This window comes from Euwallacea fornicatus, chromosome 11 (assembly GCF_040115645.1).
Source record: "Euwallacea fornicatus isolate EFF26 chromosome 11, ASM4011564v1, whole genome shotgun sequence".
Classification (NCBI taxonomy): domain Eukaryota; kingdom Metazoa; phylum Arthropoda; class Insecta; order Coleoptera; family Curculionidae; genus Euwallacea; species Euwallacea fornicatus.
This window is the reverse complement of record NC_089551.1, coordinates 4,021,141-4,043,245: the sequence shown is the minus strand read 5'-3', so window position 1 is coordinate 4,043,245 and position 22,105 is coordinate 4,021,141. Positions and strand designations below refer to the sequence as shown.

The following is a 22,105-nucleotide window of genomic DNA, read 5'->3' as shown; positions in this document are numbered from 1 at the left end:
CAATCGATGAGAGGTCTGGAGTGGGTGGTGGCCAATGTAGCAAATTGATTGCATTTTGTTAAAAGAAGTCCACAGGCACTCTAGCTCCGGGGAGTCGTGCAGTGTTTTGCTGGGAAACTGAGCTAAAAGAGTTTCTAGATAAGGCACGAGATGAGGTGCCAGCACTTCTTGGATGTATCGTTGGACTATCGTACAGCCTCTAACGAAAACTAAAAGCGATCCGCTATCATGTGCAATAGCTACTACCATTTGCAAACCAATTACCCCAACAGTCTGGTTGACATGCCTCTCTATTGTAAAGTGAGGATCCCGTCTTTCACACCATCTTCTCCTTACTCTTACTCGACCATCATGCATCTCCAAACAGAATCTGGATTCGTCACGAAACGCGATATTATCGCATGCCAGATTCCAGTGTATCCGTTCTCTGTAGCACTGCAGTCAATATTCAAGATGATTTGAGGTGAGGGGTAGCACAAGACGGGGACGGTAGGAAATCAATCCAAAACTTCTTATCTGGCGATAAATGGTTCGAATCCCAATGGGTCTTCCATACTCAGCACACCACTAATCTGCCAGCGTTATGGACGAGACGAACTTGTCTGTTAGGGCCATAATTCGAAGGCGGCGATATTGGTGTTCTGTAGTTCTTCGGTATTGTGCAATACCTCTCTTTCCGCCTGTTTGCTCTTCTTGGAACCATGCCTGAGCACATCTCACTATAGGGTATACACTACAGTTCAATTTAGTGGCGATTTCCCTAAATGACCAGCCTCTCGTAGGCCCGTTATGTTTGACCTCTCTCAAACTCGCTCAATTGATGAAAATTTCACTGCATTCTTCGTTTAGACATATTTGATTAATCTAAAACCACTTTCTAAGCGCACTATACACCAATAAATAATATTTTTCCATCATATTGTTGATATTTCATTGAATTTTTATAGTAAAAAAAAACTAAAGTTCCTGATAACTCGTAAATACGTTGATAAATATAGCTAAAAACATAATCGTTTTTTGTGTCCCTACGTACAAACACGCATAACAAAAATTATTTAAATAAAGCCATTTCTACGGGGCGTTCTCTTTTTTACGTGTATCGCGCAGCATATTATATGAGTAGGTTGCATGAAATATCTTCAGAATCTCTTAAAGAACTCAAAAAAAGTCATAATGTACATGGGGTTTCATAAGAAAAAATTTTTTAAAGTATGTTTATCTACGACATAGGAAACCCTGAACACGTGTCTGTTACGTCAAAAAATGCTCAACCACAAACAATATTGGACGCGTTCTAGCATTTTCGTGAAAAATATTTCCTTCACTTTTCAAAGAATTTATGCGGCACTTTTGGTCCTCCATGTATGTACTGCGCGTGTGCTTATGGCCAGTATTACAAAGATACATCACATTTCAGACGGACTGAAGGAATGTTTAGATGCAAGGGAAGCCTTGATGGTAAAAAAGATCATCGAGAATTTCGGAAACGTGATTAGTTAAATTATTTATTTGAGTCGTATAAAGCCGCGAAACGTGACGTCATAACGTCATCACGTCATCTTACCACGAAAGTACAATTTAGAGGTTTCGCCTATGAGTCGCATGAAATAATCAATTAATAACATTCATATGCATAACGCAAGTAACATGTGCCCCGCGTTGCTTGTGGCGTCGTGCCTCAAAAAAGATAAAAAGAAGAAAAAAATTCATGTAATGTGGATCTTTTAATTTTATTGTTCAACCCAGAACTTGGAAAGCCGAGATCGAGCTTTAAGGGGAAAACTGGTGATTTAGGCGCGGATTTAGGTCCATAATAAAATAATTATTACTTTCCGGACGAATGTTATGTGGCAATAAACCTTCAACAGATTGCCTGCTCATTAAAAATCGAAAATATTAAGCTTCGCGGCGATTTAACAGATATACGTACGTCCATCTGGGCTATTATTGGCCAACCCGGAGAAATATAGAATAGACTTAATGGCCAAAGCTGTTGATGTATCAACATTAACCGTTATCCCACTAATGTTTGTAAATTCTTGATTCTTCACAAGGTTTACGATCAATAATTATTAAAACTAGTTTTGTGACCTAATACGATGAAACACTAACCGACAATAGATCACTCGGAAAAGTTAGAGTTAAATCGAGAAAATAATCGTTTCGATCTTTGATTTGGTGTCGGAATGAAGCACGATCGTTTACAAGCTGTCGATTCGTCGGGACACACCAATGAATTTTTCACACTTCGAAAGGTCTTTTTACCCCTTTGCACTTGCAGGATCGCCACTAGACGGTTCATTATTAATATTACAGCAACATGCCATCGACACCGACCTTAAGGCCGGAAGTCTTGATTTTAGAACTGAGCTCACTGCTCAACTTTTTCATCTCCGTCGATAGATCAATCTGGCGCGTCTGGGAGCTGTTGTTTTTCTTTGCGGAAAATTGAAAACTCCATTTACCACCGCTCGAGATATAATAAGAATCCGAAATTAATAAACTTTCCAGGTCGAACACGTGGATTTCTGAAATTCCGAGGAAGCTCAACTCGGAGGGAGACGGATTAATAATAATTCTTTTCAGATGAGTTTAGTTGATTAAGCTGAAAGTGATTTCCGGAGATCGATCAATGCATGTAATATGGTGGCGGTGATGAATGAGTATGTAAGTGGGTCGTTTCTCTGGCGATATTTCTTGCAGAAAACAAGCAATTTCAAAGCCGAATATCACGTAAATTGACATTCTTTGAAGTCGTCTGTATAAAGGAAATATATTTTTAATAAACCAACGTGTCGGCGGGAGCGCATCTTTGCGCGACATTAAAAAGCTCGTTTCTATGCCGCCATTTGCCGCAAAGGGAGTAGTTGCACCGAATACAATTTTATTATATTGCGCAATTATAATAATAATCTTTACGAAAAGTAACCCATAAGGTACGCTCAATCAAAATGAAAACTCATTCATATAGAAAGTATCAACCACATTGATAAAATGCCTTATTTCTTCACCTACCTACGATATTGCGTGTAGTGCTTTGCACCATTACAATTACTAATGAGCATTTGTATGCTAATTCTCTGCTACTGCGCCATCGACTAATCTGGTCAAATTATTATGATTACCGTTTGAATATGGCGTCCCGGTAGATTAATGGGATTTTGTTCTCTCTTTTACAAGTGGAGTCGAGGCGAACGCCACTGGGTCGTGTCATGGTAATTTCGGAATTTCATGTAAAGCGAAGCAACCAATTTAGATTCGGTCTCGATGATTCGCGCGAGGAGCACGAGAATGTTCTGTTTTGGGGTGGTGAGACCAAGGGTTAAAGAGTAATGGACAGAATGGTGAAAGGACGTCGTTAAACTTGATGAATTTTCATGGAAATTTCGATTAGAGTTTTTTCATGCGCTATTCGATTATATTCTTTTTGCAAAAAATTATTCATTTATTCAAATTCCTGTCTTTAAAGAGCACATAATTTCAATTTGTGTATCCGGCATTTCCTTCCTCCTCTTTACCTTATTGATGTTCATTATTTAATCGCCTTTTTATAACGATCGTTCGGGACATGAGTGATCCTGTAAGTGCAGATGTCGACAAACGAAATCTTATCCAGTCGATACAAATTTGTATGCATCCCCAGATAATGTCTCTTACTTTAAGCCAACAGCTGTAGTACAGGAATAATCATCGGAGTAATGCTCCTATTCGTTACAGCACGAGTGATAGAAAGAACAACTCACTGATGTTCGGGGCTAAATTAATTTTTTTACGGATGTAACGACTTTGTGATTTTTCCATTTTTTCTTTAGTATCGTTTCACCCGTTTTTTACGCCTTTTGGTAGAGATAAGATTAAGGCACATGTAAAGTTCCTATCACGTGGGAATTTTTTTTATTTATAAATTTGCATAAATTTCGACTTTGCCTTCGGGTTGTGCTTCAAAAATGATGAGAAATGACGTGCAAATCGAACAACAGATTATTGTCAAATTGCAACTTTTTCCAAAACATTCAAAATCCACCAATATTTTTCGAAATTTTGAGAAATTTCAAGAAAAAAATTTTTATTATCTGCGCGTATGTCAATTTTCAATTTTCTTGGACGATTTTAATACATTTTTTTTTTTTTTAATAATTTTTAGAATACATAATACCCATTCAAACATAATACAGCCATTCTAAGCTGATATTTGCTTAAATATCTAATTGTGTATCAATAAACTTTGTAAAAATACCGCAATAAGATAATAACCTGAACATTTTCTTCGTAAACTAGATCCAATTTGCTTCAAGGCATACTCCGCGTCTTTGATGAAATTTACATTTTCTTCAAATAGATGTATTTCTTGCAATTTTAACTAGTCAATACTCATCCAGACAATTGCTTTGATATGCTGTAATTATTTTTGCAAGGTTGCTGACCGATTCGAATACCTCGGAAGTGCAGAAATACGAAAAAAGGTCGTGCGACAAAGTTGAACATTGGCATATGGGAAGAAAATAAGAAACCATGAAACTTCGTGTTTTGCGATTTTTCAAAATTTTGGGAAATAATTGTAGATTTTGAAACTTGAAAAAAGTGCAATTTAAAAGTTACAGACAATTATTTGTTTCTCGATTTGTACGTCATTTCTCATCATTTACAAAAAGCTCATCCTGAATGCCAAGGAAAAATTCATCCAAATTTATGAGAAAAAAAAATTCCCATTCAGTGCCGACCTTACGGACGACATCGGCGTTGAAAGCTTTGTGTTCCTAAAAGAATCTTTGACAATTATGACATCGTCGGGGTGTGTAGTATGCAACCAGCAGAACATACAGCCTGAAAACGGAGCTGTGCACTTAAGTTACTTATAATAACAAATGGGCGAGCATTTTGTATTTTTATTTCGCGTTCTCTCGACCTTGGTGCGGCGGCCATTAAAAATATTTTCGCTTGGCAATTCATCTGCCGGTATGAACGACCTTTTATATAAAGCTGCCTTTATCCGTTCGAGATTCGAGAAAGAGAGGCCGATCCGAGCTATGTCGGCGTCGATTCTGTTCATTTGTTTGGCAACGGGAAATTGCAATCGACATGTTTGTCTGTGCCTTTTTGTTGCTCGTACCGGCAAATGTTACATTTTCGGCCAATCCACCATACATTTTCATAAGCGCCCATCGAAGAGCCGGCAACCTTGCCGGCCATTATTTTGTAACGCAGTTCGCTTAGGTTTTTGACTTGTACATTCACCTTCGAGAGGTGTTAGTTGGGATTTGGGTTGGGAAACTGACGATACGACTGACGAAGAGGAACATAATTTCAACACTTTTCAACGCAATTTTAGTACTCCAAAACTATCATATTTGGAACGCTTCCATGCACTTTATCATCCGTCCGCTGCTGACAGGGAAACAGATAAGACGCTTGTTTTGCGCTCGCTATCACTGTTTCGCCTTTACGAAGTTAGATGCATTAATTTTAATACATTTTGAAACATTGTTCTTGTTTAGACAGCATTTACGCATGCTTCCCACAAGAAAATTTCCTGTTCACTTTCCTACAATGCCGCAAGTTAATAGGTATCCCATTTTGTCCGTGACGCATAAAAAATTGGCATCAGCCACATAATCGGATTAAATGGTATTTTTAGTGCTGTGAGACCTATTTTCGATACTCGGTGGTCACCCGCTAGTGAAGTGCATCTCCAACTTTGTTTACTTTGTTCCCCGTTATAGCGTAAGTAAAAAAAAAGAAAAACAAATAAATAAATAAAGAAAAAACCTTCTTGTGTCACCTGTCCCAGGTTCCGACACGCAACCGTGGCAGTATTTCAATTATTTCCAAAGGAAACAATTAACTGGGTACCGGCAAAAAACTGAGGTCTGACCTTGTGCCCGAAACTACAAACTAAAAGTGAAAGCGTTCCATGCGCACGGTTGCTTCACTTTGGTATGCCTGCTGCTGCGCTACTGGTATTGATCTTGAAATCCCCCATACCAGTACCGATTTTCTACAATTCTCGTCCCTAATCCACCGCTTTAAGGCCTCCGTCCGCGGAGAATAAAAGAGAACTTCAAAATCACCAATAAATTTTACAGTTTATATGCGTAGCCATTTAGACCACAACCAACAACCCATTTGATCTCCGAATTTAGAGTCGCGTTATCGATGGGAGTTTTATTAAGCGAAACGAGCAATAAAGTCGTTTTACGGCCCATGGTGACGTAGTCGGCTGTATCACGATACCGAAGATGATCTGTTGCCTTGAAACAATACATGTTAAGCGAGCAATTAAAATCAAGAAGTAACTAGAAACCAAGTTGATGGGGTCAATTTTCGTCTATTTGTAATCGACTCTTTTCAATAATATCGTTTCGTATCCGTCACGCTTCATTGAGTCGGAATATGATTTCGAGATGAATAAGATAAAACCACACCTTTGCAATCTGGCTCTTATAATGAATGTTGTTTAAATTTAATATCTGTTCGTGTAGGTAAAAAAAAACCAGAAGTTTTCGTTGGGACTGAGTGGAATCTGAACAAATGCCGCAACCCGATAAGGTGGTCGTGGTATAAGTTTCGGTTTCCGTATGCTTCGAGACGGAGCGACTTAATCGCTGCATTGACATACAGTGGATCAGAAATACATTCGGACACCCATGCCTTCGGGCAGCATTTGCTTATAATTAACGAAAATTTAAAGAGTGTTTATTTTTCTTTTTGACGAGGTTCTTGCGGTCGTTCATCACGAACAAAATTGCAAAAACGTGTAAATATGTTCATCTCGATACAAAAAAATTTGAACTTTGATCGCGTATCGATTTTGGATACATTTGTCGATTCTTCAATACCCTAACGTTCATTGCAACAAGTAATTCAGTGTGACTGCTTGAAACCAGTGCCATCCGCGAACTTCGAGCCCTAACCGAAGAAATCGGGCCGGATTGAAAACAAAAGCAATATTAGGTTTGACTTGGGACAATTAATGATACTCAACTGTGAAAAGAGACTTTCCTGCCGCGACGCCGCAGAAAAACTAAATTTAGCGAAAAGTACAGTTAGTGACACTATCCAACGTTAAAAAAGCGAAAATCGCATTTCTCCTCTAAAATAAATCGGACGTCCACGTGCCTTGAACGGACTAGAAGAAAGATTTCTTACGATCCAAGTGAAGAAACATCCCAAAATTGGCGCCCCTAAAGTGCGAATAAACCTAGAACAACAAGGGGGTAAAAATGTAAATGCTGTAACTTCTCGATGTCGCACACGTAGAAATGGACATAAGGGAAGGGTAGCTAGAAAAAAACCCTGGCTCAACAACAAAAATAAGAAATTCAGATTTACTTTTGATTTTGAATTTGTTTTAAGGGAAGATGGATTTTGGAACGACGTAACTTTTTCCGACGAATCAAAATTCAACGTTTTCCGTTCCGACGGGCGTCAAATGGTGGGGCGAAAGCCAAAAAGGGAGCTAAAATCAGAAAACTTACGCGCCACTGTAAAACGCGGCGGCGGACCAATGATGGTATGGGGATGGTTTTCTTCTCAGGGAGTGGGTGAATTGATTTTTATTGATGGTAGCATGCATAAAACAACGTACTTGAACATTTTAAAAAGTAAAAAGTGCAAGTGGCGTGGACATAAGGGGGACTTCTGAGTTTTACCAAGAAAATGATCAAAAACACACTGCTGAAATTGTGCAAGAATTGATGCTGGACAATTGTCCAATAGTCTCCTGTCCAACCCCCAGATTTTAACTCCATTGAAAACTTGTGGTAGTATGTAGACACAAAAATAGACAACATGATAATTCAAACAAAAACGAATTAAAACGAACTTTACTTGAAGAGTGAAAGAAATGGATATAAATTTTATAAAAAATCTCATATCATCCATGCTCAGACATTTGCAATGTGTCTTAGATCAGAGAAGAAGTCATACTAAGTATTAGTTAAATTTTTGATGTGATAAATAGCTTTACGATCGAATGTCCGAATATTTTTGTGATGTCTAAAATATACAGGGCGTCCGGATACCCCGTGAACAACACTCTAGCAGATATTGTACAACTCATATTAAGTCGATTCAACTAAACTTGCCGTAGTACAAAAGTTGATAATAACGGAGCTATAGAGTGTCAAAGTTGAAAAAATAAATATGATTTTCCTTTATATCTTTCGGCATTCTTCTTTCAACGAAATTTTGTATTCGGGGTTTTTTTCGGATGAAAAATTCAAATTTGTAAACTATTTTGATGTATCTTCTAGAGGACACCTCAAGCGACTATTAAAACACCGCTAAACCGTGAAAACTTTTTTCTGCCAAGGCGTATGTCAATTTTGAGTAGAAAGGCCTTTGCCCTATCTTTTGTGCTTAAAAAAGGTATGCTTGTTAAATATCGCTAAAATTAACTATTTAAAAGATGTTTGCAATTTTATTCATGGATGCAATTTTTAATTCAAAGCATTTTATTACAAAAATTTCACAGCAAAGGTTCGAAACGCGTGCCATTTTCTTGCATACATAAATTGGTTCTTTTCAAGAAATTAAAGTAACATCTGGCCTATTTCTCGCATCGGCAACTGCATTGAAAATTCGATTATGTAACTCTTGAATATCATCAATTGGTGTCGAATAAACTGTTGATTTCAAAAACCCCACAAAAAAGTCACATGGTGTTAAATCTGGGGATCGTGGGGGCCCATCGTACAACAAACTATATAGGTTGTTGTATTCTTGTTGAATATTCTGAATTATTGAAAACATTTGTTAATATATTTACGTTATTGTTAATATCATATCATTACAAAAACTACTATAAAAAACTTCCATTATCTATTGTTTCTTATTACGGTATAAACACATATACGCTATGCTTATAACTGTCCGAATATTTTTCTGATCTGCTATACGTATAATTATCGCAAATATTCCTTCTGTTATTGACCGTTGTACGTCACTAATGGGGTAAATTTTGCTGTCCCGGCTGTTTTACCGGCAGTCCGAGGTGGTGATAATTTAACGAGATTTACTCAAATACTCGGGGTAAAACGTTTGCTGTAAAACTTCAAAGAGGCCCGATGACAACGAACCCCGAATAAAACAATAATCTGGGCGGGGCGTCAAACCTCCACAAGATTTGCAAATCTGTATCTGACCCCGTCCAAATTGGCGTTTTGCTCGGCATTCGATTAGCTCTATGGTTCGTTGGGCAGCCAAAAGTTCAGGACGATATCGAGCTTAATCATAGCTAATTTGATTATTTTCATCAGCCCAATTTGGTACCTTGTTCCATCAGAGGGCCCCTAACGAAATGACGCATATGGCGGCTGAACCTGGTGTAGTGTCTATCGAAAAGATTATCGAGATGAAAATCGATGGGCAGAATAGTACTTTTTTGTGGGGGATGAGAGGGGCGCAAGTGTCCGGTCTCACACGTGGCAAAAGAGGAAGATAATTTAATGGAATTTGTCAGAATGCCCTCATTTTACGTTATTATTGTTCGTCGTAAAGCTTCGAACAAACCGAACGCCGAATAAACCGAGCCGGCTAACGCGTCGGATTTGCAAACGTGCATATCGCTTCCGTACAAAGTAGAGTTTGTTCGGCGTTCGGTTCGTTGCAATGTTCGTCGTGTCGCCAAATCTACGTTTGTTCGAAGCTTAAGATTTATTTCAAAGTCCAACATCAATTCGGCTTAAAAATGCCACTGTTGTGTTGACGTTTCTGCATTAGAACGCGCATTGATTTCGTTCGAATTCCGCGCTACATTTACGAAAAGGCGACCTTTGTAAAAAAATAACATTTCCGTAATCATAAACTTATTATATAAATCACTCGTAAAGAGGATCAATATTTACTCAAAGCCGACTTAGCTGACTGCAAATCTGTCATAAAAACAAAAAATAATATTTGTTCTAAGACGTTTATCGAACAAACTCGGGTAGTCATAAGGCCCGTAGGCTGTTAGAGTGCTATTTGTTTGCTTACTATTACCAAGCCAAATAGGTAATTATGACGATATTCCTAAACTTATTGCTGAGCGAGAAATTGTATGGCAACGCCGCTACTCAGCTGAGAAGCGCTGTTCCCGCTCCGTCGATAGCTGACCTACCCCAATGAAACCATCGCAACGCGCTAGGGGCTCGATGGAAACAATGAGTCAGGACCGGACCGAAAATTTCCTATCTCTCTTCTGATACGAGCGAATCAAAGGAAAATCGTAATAAAAGTGCCGCTACCACAACAAAGTCGATACACGTCGAGCGTAAATATGTAATAACTACTCCTCATTTTGTAAAATTAATGATGCAAGTTAATGAATTATGGAGCGCTACATAAGTGACCAATTTCGCCAGTATTTTAAGTCCGTATAAATTCACATATTGCTCTATTGGTCAGCCATACGTTAGATAGGCATATCTGATTTTATTAATAACTAGACATTAACTGTTAAATATGGAGTGTATAGTGCAGTACGTGCCCTGCCCAGAAAAAAAGTGCATACTTGTTTTGAATATCTAAATCAGTAAGTAATTTTAGTTAACATCAAGTAAAAGCATTTAAATGGGGAATATAGGACGAATCGAAAGTACTGTAACATTTATTTGAAGGAAAAGATCAATTGCAGCAATGCCTATTCGTTTGAAGTATTTTACAGTTATACTACACGAGTCTTTACTCGATACGAGAATCTAGCATTTCCACCTGGATACGGGAATCACATTTTGGTGCAAGTTTAAGGCCAATTTCAATTCCATATTTGCTTAATAGAAATGGAGACAAAGCTGCAATAAAGAAATTGGCTTTCTCAATTGAAAAAAATACGCCATCTTGCAGATAATTGAACTTATGAATATTAAATATTGTACATTCGTATTATATATTAATTATAATGTAACATTATTTTAATTAACAATCCACGAATGCACTTTTTACTGTGTAATCTAGAGGAATCATCATATACTATGAAAGCCCTTATTTGTGCCTCTTAGAAAAACGACCAGATCAATGATCCGGTTATTGCAAACAATTGCCGATTTTCAACTGAAAGTGGGACACAATTTGGACTGGACTGGTCGGATGCATGGACTGCCGCCATGCATTAGTGTCCCGATGGCGTCATTTTTTCGTCGCATATAAGACACAAAATGTTACGGCAACGTCTTTTCGTACCGTTTCGCGGCCATGGAGATTAGTATCTCCTGTGCAAAGGGCCTCAAACCCATCTAAGAGACGATACCACATCCAGTTCTTCTAGATTATTCAACAAGACCGTTGGAGTGTGGGAGAGTGTTTAGAATTACACGAGGTTGTGTAGATGTTTTGTGATATGAATCATTGTTTTGCAGCTCTCCCAATGCCAAACGGATCTTTCAACTTGCGCACGTTCGGCCAAATTGTCAATTTCCATTTTTCGAAAATGATCTACGGCTCTATAGATTTTCCGGCAACGTTGTCGCTGAAGGTTTGTTCGTTTTTCGGCGGCGATAGAGAAAGCGCTCTCTGATGAAAAATGAAAACGGCCAATCAATACTCAAGGGTAACGTCGTCTGCGAGACGAATCTGACGTCAGCGAGAGACTGCGCGGTGCCGCATGGCGCAGCTCCGGAATATGAATGAATTTCCTTTCTCAAACGGGAAATCCTGTCCTATTATTTTATCCATGCATTAAAATTATTATCTCCTTCTTGATAACCGCCGAACCCCATCCAGATAATCCTGGCCCAAGATTTAGAATTGATATAAACTGTCTCAAAGAAAAAATAACTTTTCATTTAGTATTTCCCCCACGGACACAATCAAAAATGTCGGATCTCTCAATTAACTTTACAGGGGTATTCCCCGAACGAAGGACTTTTCGGGTCCACAGAGAGACACCGGGAAAAACTTCATTTCCAGATTCGAATGTTTACTCTTCGGTGGTTATGATGTAATTATAGTGCTTCCTGGGCAACTTAAGAGAATAGTCTTGTGTGGACGTCACAAAATACGCACTTTTTTCCCCAAAAAGTGTTGCATATAATCGGGCAAACTTTTTTCCTGGAATGGTGTGATTCAGGAGAGTTAAATAATTTTTTTGTAATGTAAAAATATGTGTTTATTTATTTATAAGGCTGCTTTCACGTTGATGAAAAAAAAAACATAGTTCTGGTGGCGCAAGCAATTGCGGCCTTTCTCGGTATCTGAAACTGAAAATCGAAAGTGATGCTTAATGTGAGGCACCGTTGCTATCGCCCGTACGAAAATTTTTAACTTTCACTGTAAATCAACAAAATGGTGGCGCTCTTTGTAAAAGTAAAATAAAATATGTTTTCTTGTGCCGTATACACTTTCTCAAAAATTTAATGAACCACCAAAAAGCAACCGAATGTTTTAAGTAATTTTTTTCCGAAAGTACTTGTCCGATATGAACGATTTTCTTCTAATGACAGGTTGTCTCTTCCTAAACGTTGATGTATTAACTGTTTCCCATAGAAACTTCCTTTTTTATAAATACCGAGCGCAGCAATTACAGTATGTTTTTTCTATAAAGTTTTTAACAGCCTACAGAGTACAGAAGTTGAATTCAAATCACACTTTAGCCTTATGTTTTTTAACATTTTCTTTTTTCATTTGCCGCGTTTTCTTTTCTGTTCCACGAGAAATACCATGTTACAACGTAACATGATTTTGTAGAAAATTTATGTCCATAAACAATAAAAAGAAACGAAACTAAGTGCAAAGAAACAAATTTTAACGAAAGTGTCAGTAGCGAGTATTTCCACCTCTGGCACGAATAACCTCTTCGCAACGACGACCCATAGTTAAAATAAGAGACCTTTGTCATTTTGGTCCAGTTCTTCACATATTTGATCCAGTCTCTGCCATACGTCTTCCGAAGCGTTTAAGTTCTGTCCCTCTTGTAATTTTTTGCCAAGAGTGTCCCAGAGGTTTTCTATGACATTAAATCGTCTACTAATTCTTCTCCAATCTTCTTCAAACAATATTAATGTTTGGGCACATTCTTCGCGAGTAAGATTTCGTGCTTCTCGTTGCATATCGATCGATAAAAATGTTTGCAAAAAAACATTACTAACACTGCATCTGCATTTAACAATTACTGGCATTCTTTGCCTTCGATGGCCTGTTACTTACTGTGCTGTTTATAATGCTAATTAAAGTCAATAAAATCACGTTATGCTATAAAACGGTGGTAAGGCTAAAGCGTGATATCAATTGTAACTTGATAATTCAACTTCTGAACTCTGTCGGGTGTTACAAAGTTTGTGGAAAATACAAGGTAGAATTGCTCCACCCGGTATTTATTTAAAAAAAGAGGTTTATGTGAGAAAACCGTTAATACACCAACCAAGAGACAACCTGTTATTAAAAAAAAACGTCCAAGTCGAACAAGTAGCTTCGAAAAAACATCACTTGCAACTTTCGTTTACTTTTTGGTGGTGCGTTAAATTTTTGGTTGACGTAAAATTATGCGTTAGAATCAAAATTTTGGCATGACCGAGATACCAACGATAGCCATAAGCGTGCTGAACATTGTGGTAAATTTCGAAGCGGATATGTTCAGCCGTTTTTGAGTAATCACCTGCGCCAAGTACAAAAATGTGGTTTTGAGAAAAATGCGTTCAAAGTTTCCAACGGAAACGCTCACAAGAAACATACCTTTAACAACTAATCGGCGATGCCGGGGGGCCTTATGCACATATAAGTCCCTCCTCCGCATCTTAAAAGTCATCTTCACAGCTCTTAACTCTTTTCTGGCGATGCGAACGTTTTTCGAAGTATCGCAACTGCGTTGGACTGCTCGGCGAACGTGCTCGTGGTACACACGGACGATACGTAAAGGTGCGTTTAGATTTGAGCATGTACGCACTGATCCACTGCGAATGCTCAAGTTTAAACGATTAGCTCGCACGCTCGCGTTATGAGCGAACGGTCGCGAGCGCGATCCTATTACTGTCGGTGTCCGGTACCTGCGCAAAGGAATTAATTACGCAACGGATGTTCAGTTTGCACCAGACGGTTGGTGAGGGCGCTGATTGTTCGGCGGGAAGATAGGATTTTGATGAAAAGAAGTTTTGTTTGGCCGCGGAATGGAGTGATGATACAGCTTTGGTGCTTTTACAAAAATACGAAAAGATGCCTATTTTATAGGATGCGAAACGGGCAGAAAACTATTTCGAAACGAAGAAGAATTATAGTTGGCAAGAACTTTAACCAAACAAACTATTGAAAAATTAGACAGTCTCTCGATAATTTCTGACACGAAATTACTTAACAAATTGTTCTGTCTATTGCCAAGAATTGGCGTCTTCCACCGGCGGTGATGTCCACGTTCTCGAATTTCCTTTTTTTTTAAATTAAAGGATACATAACAATAAACGCGGTCGCTGTTTCATCGTTCATTGTTAATTCATCTCGTGTTTGCGAACAACTGGATCAGTCCATTTGGCGGAGGAGAAATTTCAATTCGAACGGTTTTCGCGAACGCGAACGAATGCTGTTCGCGTATGCTCAAAACATCCGTGCTCAAATCTAAACACACTTTAAGCTTTGAGGACCAAGTACGCATCCCATTGTATACACAATCTGTAAAATGAGTGCGTGGCCTTCGTTAAGGATACGCGCATGCTCAAAATCTAAGGACATTAAAGATTTTTATTAATAAAATTTTCTCTATCCGCTTTGCAGTTATACAGTGTGCAGATAAAGTATGGAATAAATTCATTTTTTCTCAAATAAAAATAATAGAAAAATACTTTGACACGACGACTTCAGTTTAAAATTCCACATATTTTGGTTAGATAATATGAATTGTGACCTCGTCATTGTTCCAGAAATGACGTCAGTGTTAAATTTTTTTTATGGTAATCCTTATTTTTGATAATTTTATGTAAAAGTGCGCACTTTTTACGTATCGGAAATAAACTTTTTTTATAGTGTTAAATAACAAATTTTTTGACAAATCCCCAAAAACATATTTTCTATTGGGATGTTTGTTTTTAAATAAAACACACGCGTTCTGTTATGTTCACACCTTATCACCATAGCCGGTCATCATAAAAATGTCAACTTTTTGTACTGTGAATAAATGCATTGTAATACAACTTTTATTTAAAATTAGAACATTATTAGCATCTTTTGTATTAACCGAATAAAAATACCTATTCTATGGGAACAATTAAGCAGACCTACAAAATAACTCGACAGAAGACTACCTCGCTCCGTTTAGTGGATGTCTATCTTTTATCGTTAGGCATCGTAAAGAACAATATCTTCTTGAGAATTTATCAGGAAATTTGTTATGAAACACAGTAAAATTTTATGTCCCATACGTAAAAAGTGCCAGTTCCTCAAAAAATGATCAAAAACAGGGCGTACCATTAAGAAAAATTAACATTGACGTCATATCTGGAGTAATGATGACATCACAGCTAATATTATCCAACCAAAATATGTGGAATTTTAAACCAAAGACGTATTCAAGAGTTTTTTTTAATTTTTTTAAGGTCCGCCCTAGAAAATAAATTTATGCCATACTTTATGTACACACTGTATATGCAGCATATCATGACATATTCAATGTTTATTAATGTAAAAGTACCAATACGAGATATTTTTAAACATTCCTGTATAAAAAAATTGCAGCATATGGGAAAAACAACATTAAGTTTGTCATATAGAATTAATTTGCGGCAGTTGTTTTGGTAGGTGCCAGTCGGTCATTGTTCTTCTGTCGTGTTCAACATTTTAAAGATGCCTAAACAACATTTAAGTGAAAATAAAATGTTACAAGCTGTAGGAATGCATGAAGCCGGGTCATTGCAAGTTACCCTTGTCGATGCCACGGGAACCACTCATAGTGGACGAGAGCGACATTTGGGTGGACCAAAAGTGCCAGCTCCTGGTATGGACCGTAATTTCCAAATAGGACCTTGAAAAAATAACAGTGTGACTGCAGCTTAGTTAATCAATCCTTTACATGAGACTCATAATGCAGCCTGTTTCCGGGGATACCATCTGCAGGAGATTTAGAAAGGGTAATTTAGAGTCCAGAAGCCCTTGGAGATGCCAATAAGAATCGCGCCGTTGGACTAGCATGGGCCCAAGAACTCGTGATACGAGAACCGGATCAGTGGAGAAGTATTTTGTTTAGTGATGAATCTCTGTTCGGTTTGCGTCCAGACTCTCAGAAAAGTACGTATTCGAGGAACAGCTGCTACATGAAATCGAATTAAACACACGGTGGAAGTTTACAGCTAAATAGGAAGCACAATCGTGGTGTGGGCAGGAATTTCATTTGGTCGTCAAAACCAAACTCGTTTTCTTAAATTGATTTTTTATCAGCATACGATTGCGTTAGGAATGCACTTGAACCTGTTGTCGCCCCATATGGAAACATAATCGTTCCAGATTGTATCTTAATGAATGATAATGCGTCTCCAAATACTAGTCACTAGAAATCTCCTAGAGACGTTCCAGTTTTAACTGGCCCGCACAATATCCCGATCTGATCCCGATTGAGAATGCTTGGAACATGCATCAAAGAAGGGTTACGTGAATTCCAAAACCAAAATCGAGCTCTCCAAGGGACTTGGAATTATATTAATCGGAAAGATTTGAATAACCTGATTCTGAGTATGGAAAGGCGTTGTAGGACCACCAGAAATGCAGAGTGGATAACTTTAGATTTGTATGTTTTTTTTTTTATTTGTAATAATACTTTTACGATAAAAATAACTTTCATAAGGAAGTTCGACTCAAACCAGCGTAAAAAAATTATTTATTGAAAAAAATCTAGATTTTGAGCATGTGTGTACGTGCAGCAGTACATGTGCCAATTTACAAGATTTTCTTGCCCCAAAATACGTGTTTAGGTGCCAAAAGCACGAGTTGACTCTCTCGTTATTATTTTGAGTGTGACGCAATTCATCATAGATCGGCATTAAAACCTATTGAGTTTCTTCATGGCAGGCAGGTGGATGAGAACACGTAGTTCCCTTGGCCTTATGTCGTTGCCACTTATACCACGAGTATTCACCTTCAGGATAAGACGAGGTGAGACTTTCCGTCCGAGCAAATTCTCCGGTACGGGGTAGCCAGTATTGCTCTGCGCATGTCCTTCACTAAATTAAAATGTCGTCGGGCCGCTAATCCGTAATACAACGACGAATCTTGCACGACTTTGTTGGTTTAAAGTTGCAGTTTTCTGTTCAGATTTTGATTATGCGATCATCCAATAGAAGAATATTCAAATAATCATGTGTGGAAAAAACCTCAAGGTATGCCCTATATTCAGTTGTGGACAAAAGTATGGAATATTTTTAATCCATTGTAGTTTTAGATCTAAATTGTTGATTATTTAAAAATTAACATATTATACGAAAACCCAAAAATTTATTTAACAATATTATAAACAAAAACAATAAATTATGTTGGACGAAAGAATGGAACACTTCGTAAAATCCATTATAATCAATAAAAAACTTTAAATCAATTAATATTTTTTGGCATATCCATTCGAGTCGATAACAACCTGATATCGACGGCGCACAGAATCGATTCAATTTTCATAAATAAAAATTGGAATCTTCACCCATTCTTCCTGCAGGACTTTCCACCACTCATCCCGATTGGGCACATTCCCGTTTCGAACTTTTCGTTTTAAGCGTTCCCAGAGATGCTCAATCGGATTGAGATCCGGCGACTGAAACGGCCACTCTAACACGGAGATGTTATTATCATTCCGCCATTTTTTTTACTAATCGGGGTGGATGTTTAGGGTCGACGTCCTGCTGGAAGCATGAAAGTAAAGACATGTTTTCATCAGCATATGGCAGCATATGGTTCTCAAGGGTGACTTTGTATTAAAACCGATCCATAATTCCCTCAGTTTTGACCAATGGTTCAACATCAAGTCGAGAAAAACAACCCCTCGCTGTTATGCTGCCACCACCATGTTTCTCTGTTGGTTTTTGGTAGTTGAGGTCAAACCTAGTCCCCACAGGTCGACGAACATAACTTTTTCCAACAGAATTAAAAATATTAACTTTCGTTTCATCACTGAAGAGAACAATAGTCCACTTTGAAAATGACCAAAACAAATGTTGCTGAGCAAATTGGGTTCTGTGTGCTCTTGTGTTCTTCTCACCAATTAAAAGCTTCTTCACTGCAATCCTTCCTACTAATCCCATTTCGCACAACCTACAACGTACAGTGCGATCGCTTATATTGATACCAATATTGTTAGTGATTTCTAACTTTGTAACCTTGGAGGACTTGCCAGGTTCTGCAGATGGTGTTTTTTTAATTCGTAGATCGATAGTGTCATTTGTTTTTCTTGGATGTCTAGGTTTCAGACCATCTTGTACATCCCCGTAAATGCCAAATTTTCTTTAAATTTTGGAGGCAGCCCCTTAGCTAATATTTAATGTCTTCGCAATGTCTTTTTGGTTGTAGCCATCACGTGACATTGGGACTATTGAATTTCGAAAATATTCCGATAAATACTTTTTCGTTGGCATATTTCGTATAAAATGGATTGAATGACTGAAGGCGCCCCCGTAAACAGCAACACTACACAGTATTCCATGTTTTTGTCCAACAAAAAATTTGTTTTTTTCGGCAATTTTTTTAAAAACAACATTCCCAAGTCAAATATTGTACGGTGAATTTAGGAATGTATTTTTACCTTATCAAACAGCTTTGAAAACGAAAACAAAAATGAACACCAAGAAAATGTTGTTTCAATAAATGTTCCATAGTTTTGTCCACAACTGTACCTACTCCGAGTCTCTAGGGCGCGCTTTTAGCGCCTCTGCCGCGAAGCGTGATTATTAGTCAAAGAGCGAAGGCTAACCCAAACCGACTATGGAATATCAATTCCATGACCATAAAGTATCGAAAAACGCAAAAAAATAAAAATCGACTAATCAAACTAGACTGCCTTAAGGCCAGAAACTCTCCAGACTCTCAGCGTCACACAGAGTGTCTCTCTCATTATGACTCGTATGAGTTTTCGCATTATAATTAATGTCATGTCGTTTTTCGCTCGGCTATCTAACAGTACTAATTCATGTTTCGTTTTCGTTGCTTATTTTAGCAGTTTAATTTCATTAACATTTTTGTTTAAGGCTTGGCTCGTGCGAGCTTCAAGAGCCGATGTGGGCAAAAATGAACACTCTCTCCGCAACCAAGGCAAAAAGGAAGAAGTCAGAGAACAAGCCTCAGACGCAGATGTAAGTAAACCAGTTTGTAAATTCTTTCCCTCGGTAACCTCGCATATTTGCCCAATAACTGTTTAAGGGTTACAACGTCAGGGGGATTGTTCCCCTCCAAGGTACCAATAGTGAATAATATCGCTTTTTGTGTTTCAAGTTCTATAGGGACGTTTTTGCTGTACTCACTTAACTTTCCCTCCATGGCCTGTGCTTTCAGGAGAAATTGTTTCCTTTGACAAGAAACGGGATGGCGTAAGAGTTCGAAAATTGATTTTTATGAGAAATAAGAAAATGTTTCCAATTCCGCGTCTGACAAATAAAGGGAAAGTTCTTTTTTTTTTCTTTTTTTTTTTTTTTGTACCGTACAATCCTGGCCGAAGCACTGCCCGATCAAATAATATTACGAAATTCAATAACAAAATTGATTATTGTTATGCACCTAGTTGTCGCGCGATCGGTTGATGTAACAACTGCCAAACTTTATAAATGTTATTGGAATTAATATATAAAAAATGACGTCACTTCGTTAAGGTGTGTGCCGAAAGTGAAAACAGTAAAATTGGAACACTAATAGCGAACGTTGCGTTTGCTGCGGCTCGGCGAGGACCATACAATAACGATAATAATAATTCCCTGCACGACAACCATTCATTTGAGTTTGAGGCTCGCATACGATGATGTGATGCGAGTATCGTCTTTCTTTGATGATTTTTTCATCGACGAAAATACACTGAATATTTAAAACTGAACATTAAAATGTCAAGGCGGCCGCCAATCGAACATATGGTCTTACCTTCTCATATATTTTTGGACTAATTAGTTTTCAAAGTTAATTAAAATTAACTTAAGCAAGTTGATCGATCTAACAATCACATTTTTCATTATCGACGTGTACGGTGCAAAGAATGGCTCTGGTCCTGCAATTCAGTAATTCATAATAGTCAATTTTCCGTGCCGGGTCAGATGAGTTTCTCTTTGATGATTATCAGTATTTCGTAGTTCTATAGGGGTTTTTCCTCGCAAGCCGGCGTCTCTTTTGGTTTCTGAGACACGAGGTTCCATCTCCACGATTTTGGAAGTGTCTCGAATGAGTATTCCCCAGAGTTGATATCGGAGGGGTCGGGACTCCAATTGCGCCGCACCGCGGTGAACATTTTTGGTTCGACTTTGCAAGCTGACCGAGAATTCTAAAATTAATTGTGAAAATCCTTTAAATATTTAATGTTTATGCATGCAACTGAAAGCCTGAAACAATAACTCATTTGAAGTGAAATAACTGAAGCAATTTAGTATATCGCTTTCCTATTTAATATTCGTTCCCAGCAGTAGTTTCATGTAAATTTTCATTCATCTTAAATGAAATTAAGAATCAACCCCGTATCTAATTTTTAACCGCTTACCTCCTTCGAACACCGACGTGAATTTGAAGAGAAATTGCTTTTGAAAAAATTTCTCAAATTCAACCGTCGTCAAACAGATAACTAACTACTATTAGTGATAGTGCTCCTTTGCGCTGGTTCGATGATACGTAGCATGTAGTCTCCAAGGGTTCTTATACTGGGCGTTTACAAAACTGCAGGCAACGTTTCGGAAATGAAAAATTCTCCTCGAAAGATTGTACTTACGTTTATAAATTAATTTTTAAAAACTTACCTCTACGGTAATACAGCTCTTCAAAATTTGATGGCGATAATGGTATTTTCTAAATAACTTTTCTTCCAGTTGATGAAATTTAATGAATTTTGGGCCACTTTTGTATAATACCAAGGTTAATAAGATAAGCCCTAACATTTTTTCTGCACCTTCGGGGGAGCTACCCTCAACCTCTTTATCCCTAAACTTTTAAGGTCTTGGGTTTTTTTTAACCGTTATGTGGTTTATCAGATTTCCGGCACATCCAAGAAAAGTAAGGTACTCTTGGTTGATGTAGGTAAACTGAACCGCTTTCCAGAAAAACACCATTTTCTCAAAAGGTGTATTTTATTAACAAAATTACAAAACAGTTGAGAAACAAAGCTGAATTTTTACGATGATCCAACATGAGTGCCATTAACGCATAAATTCTAAAGCTCGACGTATGGAATACCGTTGCGCTCTCTGTAATGCCCGAACGTTATTTCTTTTTTGATAAAATTGAAAATGTATTCTTTCCAATAATTTGTCTCTGCCCTCTACTGAAGTAGCATATATTAAATATTGTGAGGGCCCCCACAAGTAAAAGTTCAAAGGACTTAAGTCTGGAAAACAGAACGGCCAAGCAATAGGACCTCCACGGCCTATATATCGGGTCGGAAAAACGTGTGTGTTCTATTTTTAATAAACAGTTATTTCCAAATTTGATGTTCACCAGGGAAAGAAAAAGAGAACCAGAAGAAATATCTCTGAATAAATTTATTTTTAACAATTTTAACGCAAAAATGTTGTGTATTTTCGTATTTAAGTGATACACTAAAACATACACGTAGAATTCCATTACTTGTGTAAAATATACCCTTTGCCAAATGGTGTTTTTCTGGAAAATGATTCGATTTACGTACAGTCACTCACAAAATTGAGCGTACATATATTAAAATGATATAATTCCTCAAATAATCATCTGAGATGGACGAATTTAGAACTTTTTATTGCCAAATTTGACTTATGTGATATTTTAGATCATAAAAGATTACAAAATATTTGAGAATTTTTCAAAATAAAGAATCAATACACCAAATTTTCATTAAAAATTGTTAAATTGGGACACAAAATTGAGCGTAAACCATATTAATAAACACGCAATTTAGTTTAAAATAAATGTAAAGTTCAACTTGAATATTTTGTGGAGTTTCTCTGGGACTCTCTGATGATTTGAAGTCGTGGCATTGATTGAATTAATTTAAGTGTGTAATCGAGTTATATTT

At 37.6% G+C, this 22,105-nt stretch overlaps 1 protein-coding gene across 9 annotated transcripts in view; it reads left to right on the top strand.

Moving 5' to 3' along the window:
• LOC136342269 (nuclear receptor coactivator 2-like) overlaps window positions 1-22,105 on the top strand; it is a 166,259-nt gene that overhangs the window by 84,454 nt on the left and 59,700 nt on the right. For all 9 annotated transcript variants that reach the window (XM_066287895.1, XM_066287897.1, XM_066287889.1 and 6 more), the window contains one exon: window positions 19,119-19,223. In XM_066287895.1, the coding sequence (XP_066143992.1) occupies window positions 19,147-19,223 (77 nt within the window). In that variant the 5' untranslated portion in view covers window positions 19,119-19,146. The remainder of the gene's footprint in view (window positions 1-19,118; window positions 19,224-22,105) is intronic.